This window comes from Rhinolophus sinicus, chromosome 16, assembly GCF_057876585.1.
Source record: "Rhinolophus sinicus isolate RSI-liver-muscle chromosome 16, RSI-T2T, whole genome shotgun sequence".
NCBI classification, from domain to species: domain Eukaryota; kingdom Metazoa; phylum Chordata; class Mammalia; order Chiroptera; family Rhinolophidae; genus Rhinolophus; species Rhinolophus sinicus.
The window spans coordinates 18,811,465-18,822,115 of record NC_142516.1 but is presented as its reverse complement, the minus strand read 5'-3'; the positions used below and the strand labels follow the sequence as shown (position 1 = coordinate 18,822,115).

At 47.8% G+C, this 10,651-nt stretch overlaps 1 protein-coding gene across 1 annotated transcript; it reads left to right on the top strand.

Annotated features, from left to right (window-relative positions):
* Positions 1-708: 708 nt before the first annotated feature.
* SLC31A2 (solute carrier family 31 member 2) lies at positions 709-9,186 on the top strand. Its single transcript, XM_019754643.3, has 4 exons — positions 709-845; positions 4,839-4,905; positions 7,287-7,476; positions 8,393-9,186. The coding sequence occupies exons 1-4, from the start codon at positions 840-842 to the stop codon at positions 8,559-8,561; spliced, it is 432 nt and encodes a 143-aa protein (XP_019610202.1). The 5' UTR covers positions 709-839; the 3' UTR covers positions 8,562-9,186.
* The last annotated feature ends 1,465 nt before the right edge of the window (positions 9,187-10,651 follow it).

Sequence of the window (10,651 nt, the reverse complement as noted above, 5' to 3'; positions counted from 1 at the left end):
AAATGTGAAGCCATTTGCCTGAGGTCCCATAGCCAATACTTGCTGGCTTAGGATTTGAACTGAAGTCACCCTCCAGGCTCAAGGTCCACTAGTACTATCTCTGGTAAGGTTTCTCCGAAGGGGACTGGCAAAGGATTACTAAATATATTTAACAATTAAATACTATTACGAGTTCCTCATCTGGCAGAAAACAACCCCCTTTCTTTCCTCCCCCAAAAAGAGTGGATGGATGAAATGGACAGACAATACACAAAAATAGAAATACCAACAAAAAAAAAGTTTACCACCTTAGTAATCCAAAGAAATACAAATTGAAATAACAACTGTGCATTGCTTTTTGCTAATCAGAATGGAAAAGATTTTTTAAAAATAGTTATATTAAAAGCCTGGGGCATAATTTCTTTAATTTACTCTTAATTTGTAGCTATTATCGCCACAAGATGGACTTATGATTTTCAACTCAACATGGGTTAAGGTTGCATGGTTCATTACAAGGAGCAATAAACATTTTATGATAATTGTGAAGGCAAGTGCAAAACAGTAAGGGGCCAAACGGAATGTGGGAGGTAGTCGCACCTTGCTTGTCGCTCTAGCCCCGCGGCGCCGCTCTGCTGGGGACCTGGGGCTCCGTGGTGGGTGCGGGCCCGTGGGTTGGCCCCTGGCCGCGAGGAGTGGGGTGTGCCGTGGGGACCACAACTCCCAGGCGCCCGCGCGCCCGCCTCGCCCCGACCACGTGACCGCGCGGCCCGAGTCGTGATCCCGGCGGCTGTGGGACGGACTCGGAGCCCGGAGTCCCGAGCGAGCGGACCTGGGCCCGGCGCCCACCTGGGGCGCTCGCCATGGAGGTGAGTTAGGGCGCCGCCGAGAGCCACGGACGCAGGGTTGGCGGCTGGGGCGGGGCCCCTCGAGCAGCAGCTCTGGCTCCCCTCCCCGCGATGCCCTCGGGCTGATGAGAAGGTGCATTGGCAGCCTTGTCAACAGTGGAAACAGGCTTGCGGGGACGCGAGAGGCAGACCTGCGCCGGCTTTGGCTTTTTCCTTTTATTTGCCCCTCCTGCTGGGTGTCAGTCCGGCTTAACGAGCAGGTGTTGGGCGCGGTGGGTGAAGACAGGACCATCCGGGGGTCCTCTGCCCAGGGCACAGTGACTTGGGGAGATTCCGGGAAGGCGAAGGCTCGGTGCATTCAAGCCCGCGGCCGGCTGCTCACACACCGGGCACACCCCCCCGGGCGTGTTCCCTGTCTTGGCAAGTTCGCGGTGTGATTCTTTTTAAGGAAAAAAAAAAAAAAAGACCCAGCTACTTTCCCTACATTTGAGTCAGAAATCGCGTTTCAGATCAACTAAGAGTTCACCTGGGCTGAAGAGAATGAGCTTGCTAGACTCTTTTCTTTGGTCTTTGAATTAATCACCTTTTCTTCATCCCTTGAAGAGTGTCGTAGACTTGAAGATACAGGAAGGCAATACAGTTTATTTTGTCAAACGCCCTCCCCCACCTCCTGCCGCTCCTGTAAAAGGGGAAGTAAATGGGAAAGGCTTGTGAAAGGTTCCCCAGCCAGTCCCCAGCAGAATAGGGGCCTTAACCTTCCCCCCAAACTCTTTGGTTTATCAATGACGGAGCTTTTCTCCAAGTGTAAGTAACCCCAAAGGAGAAAAAAAGAAAACAAGTACCATGATCGCTCTCTTCATCACAACCCCTCCCTGCTGGGTGTGGGGCCCTGAATACCACACAGATAAAAGTTCAACTCAGCTGCTAGAGGCTGAGATTCATCCTAAATGGGAGACAAGATTAGAGCCCTGCCCCTTGGGTATCTGAGCACAGGGCCGTCTAATGAAACACTGCAGCCCCAAGTCAGTGTGTTTATTTGAATCTCTTTCTCCAGAGAAAAGGCAGGAGTAGGTGAGGCATTGCCCCTCCTGGGCTCCTCACTCCTCGCCAGACCCTCTGAGGTGGAACCAGACCCTCTGGGTGGGCACTTCCAGCTTGGAACATACTGGACTGTCGATCTTCCCCCGGCTGCCTCCTGCTCCTCGTGCTTCAGAGGACACCCTAGCCAGCGGCCTCCCTGGCTGGGTTAGGTGTCTCCGAGGGGTCTTCCCCAGCACCACCCATGAGGCTCCCCTGTGCATCCCTCTGGCTGACTCCATAAACCCTGTGTAATGACCTGTTCACTTCCCTCTCCCCTAATAGACCATTAGCTCCAGGAGGGCCAAGGACTTGTCTCACTCATCTCTGTGTCACTAGCATCTGCCCCCAGCACAACAAAAGTCTATGTTGGTTGGTTGAACTAATTTGACTGTTTTGTAGGTGTTCGGGTCTATAGCAAAAGCTGTTTGGGGCAGCTGAGATAGCTGGCCCAGGCCCAAGGCTGACAGAAGGAACCCAGCTAGGGAACCTCTCTGATTAATTAGCTATCGGGCACATTCCAGCCATGCCAACTGCTTGATCAGGTGAACTCAGACAAGGGGGAATGGTGCCCCAGCTCCCTCCACCCGCACTGCAGAGCCAGTGCCAGGGGTTTCTGCTGACCCCACTGCAGAGATAATGTTAAGGCTTCTGCTGAAGTTGAATGAGTGCAACTCCAGTATAAACGGAGTTTTGCAGGAATATTTGTACCTGTTTTTGTGTATCTTCTGTGCACATTTTGCCATGTCAACAATATTCCTTTTGAAATCTAAATAAAGGATATCACGGCATAGTAGGACTCAAAATGATTTTTAATTTCTTTTTGGTACTGTTCCAGCTTTTTACACTGAACAAGTACCACTTTCATATGACAGGGATAAAAAGCTAGTTTTATTTTAAAATTCTTCCACCTGATTTTTAAGAGACTGCCTAGGTTTCCATTTTTTTTCTTATGAGGTCTTGAACAAATCCCTTCCCCTCTTGGGACTCATTTTCCCCATCTAGAAATGAGAGGAGGGTAGAGAACGGCTGCAGTTGGACCAGATCAGTAGTATTTTTCACACTGCGTTTCAACAGAACTCGGCCCTTTATGTCCTTTACACCCAGAGTCCTGTGTTTTATATAGTGGGATTATAAGGAAGATTTTATTTGCCAGTGTTCCCTGGGGAAAAAGCTCTCTGAGAAAATAAATAAAATCGTTCTTAAAAGTTCTCATCACAAAAAAAAAATTTGTAACTGCGTGGGGTAATGGGTGTTAACTGGACTTACTGTGGTGATTACTTTGTGATACATACATACATTGAATCATTATGTATACCTGAAACTAATGTAATGTAGTATGTCAACCATGTCTCAATGTAAAAAACTCTGAGGATACTTGTAGCACTGACGTTTGCGGATTCTAAGACATTGGCCATTGTCTTAGAAGGCAAAGGCTTCCCAGCTGACCCCAAGTCAGCCAGGGTCTCTCTAGCTGGGTGAGCACTGACGGTGTTTGCTGAGCTGCTTCTGCTGGCTGAGGTCTTACCTGGTGAGGAGAGGAGGACCGCTCCTGCCCTGAGAGGGTGAGCTAACGGATTGATCCATCTGGCTTTAATTTTGCCAAACAGCCATTACGCCTGGTGTGGCCATGTAGAATCGCCGTCCAGGTCCCATCCTACCACAGGCAGCACACCCAGCTTGGCATCCAACTAGACCTGGGTTTGAATCCCAGCTCTGCCAACTTCACAGCTTTGCAGACTTCAGCAAATTACTTAACTTTTCTGAGCCTAGTTTCCCCATTTTTCTTCCTCTGAGATGGGCCTAATTGTCCCTGTCACACAGAAGACTTGTGAAATGAGATGATGTATGAAAAACCCTTGGTGCCATGTCGAACACAGGCACTCTATGAGAAGAGCGTTCAGACAAGCACTGCATGTTTATGGCATCTACATTCATTCTTTCTATGGGGCTGTGAGCTCATTGAGGGCAGAGACAGTAACCGTTGTCCATAATGCTGGGCACAGAACTGGTGAACAAGTGAACAGATGTGGAGTGCCCATTAAAGACAGCTGCTCTGGGCCGGCCCGGTAGCTCAGGTGGTTGGAGCTCCGTGCTCCTAACTCTGAAAGCTGCCAGTTCGATTCCCACATGGGCCAGTGGGCTCTCAACCACAAGGTTGCCAGTTCAATTCCTCGACTCCCGCATGGCACCTTGAGCTGAGCTGCCGCTGAGCTCCCAGATGGCTCAGTTGGTTGGAGCATGTCCTCTCAACCACAAGGTTGCCGGTTCGACTCCTGAAAGGGATGGTGGGCTGTGCCCCCTGCAACTAGCAACAGCAACTGAACCTGGAGCTGAGCTGCGCCCTCCACAACTAAGACTGAAAACAACAACTTGAAGCTGAATAGAACCCTCCACAACTGAGATTGAAATGACAGCAACTTGACTTGGAGAAAAGTCCTGGAAGTACACACTGTTCCCCAATAAAGTCCTATTCCCCTTCCCCAATTAAAAAAAAAAAAAAAGACAGCTGCTCCTGGGCCCCTCCAAGATACACACCACTGGAGCAGAGAGGCTGGGGGTCCCGGGCATAAGAAAAGGCAGTTGTTCCTTAGTGTAGTGCTTCCCCATCGGGTTTGGAGGGCATGGAGGGGACATCTCAGCATGACCTGAGAGTGCTGTGACTTGGTTGGCCCAATGAGGATGGGCACTCCAACACCTCGCTTCCACCTGGGACAGCTTAATTACAGCTCTGCTTCTGACCCACTGTGGGATATTGGGCAAGTCCCTGCCCTGTCTGGCTTCAGCTGGCCTTGATGACCACTAGCGGCCCTTCCAGCCCTTAAGTCCAGTGACCCCATTTTTCTGAGTCTTTAGAGGAGGCTGCGGGAGAGCATTAGGGACCACAGCTTCCACTGCCCTAAGCTCCCCTGTGATGCAGATTCCCTTCTCTTTCAGATGCATTTCTTCTTCTCAGATAAGGTGGTGCTTCTGTTTGATTTCTGGAGTGTCCACAGTCCTGCAGGTAAGAATTGGGAAGCTTTGTAGCTCCAGGCATTGGAGAACCTAGGTTCTTTTTATTGGTGTGCTTTGTGGGCATTTAAGTGAGCCCGACTCCTCTTGCGTAAACATTGAATAGGAACGCTGCATTTATGGTTCCATTTGCAACCACTGCCCTTCTGATTGTAAAGGCTTCCACTAGCTCATGGATCCTCACAAAGGCCCAGCGAGAGGCCGGGATGCAGCTTTCCCTCTATTACAGGGAAAGTAACTGAAGCCCACAGAGGGGAAGAGACTTGTCCAGGGTCACACAGCAAGTAAAGAGTAAGGGTCAGAGCCGAAACTAGATTAAGGCCTCCTAGCACCTCCCTCATCCATGGTTCACTGTCCAGCATCAGCTCAGAAGTCCAGAGCAGCTGCTGCAGCCTTGGACCTGAAATGAGACACCAATTTGAAAGAGAAGGGTATTCCTTTGACTTGAAAAAGGCAGTTTGGCACTAATTCATGATGGTGTTATGTTTCAACTTAAATAACTGCATCTTAAAAATAGACTGGGAACGACCCAGATGCCCATCATGGCAGGTGCTGATCAAATAAATTATGGTCGTCCCTACAGTAGGTTCCCATTCCAGTAATTATTGCAGAGTAAACCTAGTGGCTTAAAACAGCAGCAGCCATTTTATTGTTCTTCCTCACGGTTCTCAGTTGACTGGACTCAGCTCAGCAATCCTCAAAGTCTTACCTGCAAGTATAGTGAGTGGCCGGAACTGGAGTTATCCTGAAGACTTCCTCTCACGTCTACTGATTGGTGCTAGATGTTAGCTAGGACCTCAGCAGGGGGTGTTGGCTGGACACCTACCTGTGGTGTCTCCTATGGCCTGGGCTTCCTTGTGGCAGGATGGCTGGGTTCCAAGAGCAAGTGAGTGTTCCGGGAGAACAAAGGGGAAGTGCGTGGGAGTTTTAAGACCGCCATGGAAGTCACATAGCATCACTTCCCCTTTATTGACTGAGGCAGTCACTAAAGTCTTTTCAGGTTTAAGGGGAGGGAACATGGACCCACCACTTGATGGCAGGAGTGCTGACATTGTAGGAAGAGCATACAGGGTGGGATATAGTGAGGTGGCCATCTTTGGAAAATAAAAACTAGCACAGATGCTGTGAAGCCACAGAAATAAGGCAGATCTGTGTGAACTAAGGGGAACCCATTATGAACCCATGTACAGCTGGATGATGACATCAGATGCAGAAGGGTATGCATAGATAGGATGCTGTCATTCGGACACATAAAGGCTGAGCTATACATTGAGCACACCAAGAAGGCTATAAAGGGAATTGCTACCAGAGGCCGCTCTGGGGAGGGAACTGGGGTTTAGGAGACTGGGCTGGGAAGAAGATTTACTGTGTTTCCCCAAAAATAAGACCAGGTGTCATTTTAATTTTTGCTCCAAAAGACGCACTGAGGCGTATTTTCAGGGGATGTCTTATTTTTTCATGTACAACAATCTACATTTATTCAAATACAGTCATATCATCTTCAGGAACATCGTCATAATGTACCAAATGCGTCTGTCTGGCTGACAATCTTAACTGGGGCTTATTTTCGGGGTAGGTCTTATTTTCGGGGAAACACGGTACTTTTCACTGTATACCTTTGTGCACTGTTTGCATTTGTACCAAATGCATGCAATTACCTGTAATTTTATATTTTAAAAACCTGTCTCTTTTGAGATGATTTCTGCCTGGGAGCCCAATAAAATACTATAGTTGGGCCATTTAGTGTCCATCCACTCATAAAACAGAAGTAGCAATTAGCAGTTACTTTTACACAACAGCTCTAGTAAGCACTTAATATTTTCTGTAAAATAACTTACTGGTTTTTTCATTATAAAAGTAATACACAGTAGAAACTTTGGAAAATTAGGTGAGAAGAAAATAAAAACGTCCTGTATCTGAATTTGCTGAGATAATTATGATTCCTTTGCTGTATCTCCTTCCTTCCAGACTTTTCTGTGTACATACACGTAAACAGGACCTGGTGATACATGTTCTTCCCTTAACAATAAGTCATGACTGATTTGTGCCACCTGCAGGGGGAGCAGCTGGGGGCCATCGTATATGGCTTCTGGCTTTTCAAGGCAGTTACTCTTTGTGATCTCAAAGCCACACTCCAGTAGGCCAACCCTACCAAGAAAATGCTAGGAGGGGAAAGAGACAGTGAGAAAGTTCTAAGCCCCATGAAGATGGGGAAGAAGTAGCGAGAGAGAGAGAGAGCGAGAGATGGAGTGGATTCAGAGGGAGTGGGTGGAGATGCTCTTCTGCCACCTGTGCCAGGTCCCAGGGGAGTTGCTGGAAGGGGAGCGGTGCTTGCCTGGCCAAAGTCTCTGCAACTCAGTCTTCCTTTGACAGGCATGGCTCTTTCGGTGTTGGTGGTTCTCCTCCTGGCTGTGTTGTATGAAATCATCAAGTTTGGTAAAGCCAAGCTGCTCCACCAGGCTCTGGTGAGCATGCCCATTCCCACCAGGGAGCAGCTCATTGAGGAGACAGACCAGGATTCTTCAAGCTCAGAGTCACCCCCAGTCAGCAGCACCTGCCTCAGGTAACAGGCACCGGATGGGGGGAATGGGCAGAATACTCACATGCACCCGGAGAGGTCGGCTGGGCGGAAAGGGCATTAACCCCACTTCACAGAAAGGAACTCGAGGCCCAGGGAAGGACCAGGACTTACCAAAGTGAAGTGAACTAGAGCTCAGGTCTCCTGATGCCCAAGCCAGAGCACTTGGGAGGCTCAGATCTTCAGAATTCTGCTGCAGGCCTCAGGCCAGCAACACGGAGGTGCAGCCGGGCCTCCCCTAAGTCTCAGCAGACTTCCTTAGGTGACAAAGGCTTCCAAATCCAGGATGGGATCTGCAGCTGTCCTTACACAAATGCTAAGAATCGCTGTCAGCAATGTATCCAACTCGGTCGGGGAACAGCCTCTTTTTTTCCTTCCCATTTGGGGCCCCAATTCTGCCCTCTCTCCAACTCCCGCTGTGTGTAAAACGAGCCTGCCTGCTCCTTACACGGGTGTCTCAAATATTCACAACCATCCTGCAAGGGAGGTATTCATGTTTCTGTTTTACAGATGAGACATTTAAGTTCAGAGAAGACATTTGTGCTAAGACATAGTGAGAGAACTAGAAACTGATCTGTCACCAAAGCCCATGTTCTTCCCATTGTAATATTGCCTTTCTGATTTTTTATCCCTTATCAGACACAGATTACATGTCTCATTTTCCCTTTTTGCCTACATACCAGGAAGCTCAGAGCTAAATGTGGTGGTTATTCTAGGTTCCTTGTACAAGTTCCTCTCTCTTATCAGTGGTTTCTGATACATCTCTTTAAAAAGAAATCGCTCCTGGGTTAAGCATACAAATGATAAATAAGCTGGTTCTGAAACTCATCTGCTCTTCCTACTTCCTGACGCCAATGCCTAGCTCATTACCAGCATTAACTTGCCTCTCCTTTGTATCTAGGTGGTTTTTGTGTCACTTTGGCCAGTCTCTAATCCATGTCGCTCAGGTGGTCCTCGGCTACTTCGTGATGCTGGCTGTAATGTCGTATAACACCTGGATTTTCCTCGGTGTGGTCCTGGGCTCAGCTGTGGGCTACTACCTAGCCTACCCACTTCTCAGCATGGATTAGCCGGAGAGGGCTGTGTAGGCACTGAGGGCTGCAGAAAGCTGGGAACCCTTCCACACATTGTACTTCCAGCCCCAAGTCTTTTCTCTTCTGATGGCTGTTCCCCGCCTCCCTCCCAGCTCCTGGGAGCTTTCAGCTGAAGCCAGCACTTGATCCCTGGAGTTCAGAGGCCATTGCAGCTACCTCTCCTCAGAGAGACAGCCCAGGCCTAATCTTGTACCTTGGAAGGCTGCTGTGACCAGCAGGAGAATGGAGAGAACAGCACCTGGGAGGATTGTTGAGCCCATGACTTAATTGTGTGACTCAAAACATAAGAATTTCCAAAGATCTTCAGGATAGGGAGATGGGTTCTGGGTGAAGGGCACAGAACCTGGATACCCTTTGCTCTCCTGATTTGTGCCTTATTTAGAGGAGCATCTTCTATAGGACTTCCTGACCTCTCCTGTCTTTTGGGGGACACAGACCAAGCTGGCTTCTTTTTCTCACTTTTGCTGCCTTGGGAACATGTGAAGATTGTCCCTTCTATGGATCATGCTGACAAACTAAGATTTTTCATTTTTCCCCACTGAACTCCCGCTTGGCAATTTTGCACAATACAAAATTTTTAATGAAATGACTTCATTTTATTCATGACGGATGGCAGCATCTTCTGGGACCTGTTTCCCTTTCTTGGGGGGCAGGGGTAAGTGACAGGTTAAAGGCGAGAAGGACTGTTATCAAGGCTCTTCTGGATGGAGGGAGCCCCTCCCATCAGACCGCACTGACTGCAGGAGGAAGATCTGGGTGTCTGGGAGCTCGTCCTGGCCTTAACACCCCCTTTTATCCAGATCCTTCTTTTATGCAGAACAGAGAACTGCACTGAATGACATTCAATACGTAATGTTCTCTATTTATTACTTACTGCTCACCCATAACAAACATGATTCATTCACTAAAGTACTGAGTAAGCCACAGGGGGGTATTGATTGAAGATGCAATTAAGCCATTGTATAACAAACCAAATAAACCAATACACCAAAGCATTACATTTGTAGAGTTAGTTTCCCCGAAAATAAGACCTAGCCGGACAATCAGCTCTAATGCGTCTTTTGGAGCAAAAATTAATGTAAGACCCGGTCTTATGTAAGACGGGGTCTTATGTTATAGTAAAATAAGACCAGGTCTTATATTAATTTTTGCTCCAAAAAGACGCATTAGAACTTAATGTCCGGCTAGGTCTTATTTTCAGGGAAACACGGTAGATGTGACTCTCCAGATATTTGAACCTCTTCCCTTTACAGAAAAGGAAACGAGACCCAGGGAGAAAAAAGCACTGCTGTGTAATGTAATATCTATGCTCAAGTACCTCATGGACTAGATGAAAGATGGTCTTAAGCTCTGGAATTAAAGAAGAAATACATTTTAATAAATATATATTTTTAAACAGTGTGTGGCTATTCTCCTGTTTCTCCTCATTCAAGTAGCAAGCACACATAACCCTTATAACACCTGCAGGAGCTGAATGGGGCGAATGGAGCTGGTAGTGTAATGCTGGCTGTAGAGCTGTCTGAAGACTGAGTCTGTCCATCTGCTATGAAGAGGACAACTCTGTGGTCAGGGAAATCCGGCCCTGAAACACTGTGCCCACAGGCAGGCACTCTACAATACCAGCCTAATCAAAAGTCATTCTTTTGTTCATGTAACAAATATTGATTGGGTGCCATGAGAAAAATAACTGTCACACGGACTATAAATACTTGTGTTGGCACAATTATTAACACCTTCTCTCCCTGAGGGCAGAAGCAAAAATCTATGAAAACCACGTTTTAATTTACAATGAGGACCTGTACAGTAAGTGTAACAGTATGTGACAACACCTTCAGGATTGATCAGTACACTCTCCCCTTATGCAGGGAATTGGAAAGCTGCTGAATGTCACAAGAGGTGTAAGATTTCAAACATCCAGTGTACTCTTACTGATGGAGCCTCAAGCATCCATTTATATGCCCTGACCAGCTAAGGCTGCCTCCCCTGGGGCACCACTGAGATGAGCTTCTCTGGGGATGTCCTACCACCTCTTCAGTTTGATAGTCTCTTTACATATGTAATACATT

Excerpts from the sequence above, each read along its gene's own strand:
- SLC31A2 (XM_019754643.3), top strand. Across the intron at positions 4,906-7,286 it reads GAGTGTCCACAGTCCTGCAG|GCATGGCTCTTTCGGTGTTG; the intron begins GTAAGAATTGGG and ends TTCCTTTGACAG. Across the intron at positions 7,477-8,392 it reads GTCAGCAGCACCTGCCTCAG|GTGGTTTTTGTGTCACTTTG; the intron begins GTAACAGGCACC and ends CTTTGTATCTAG.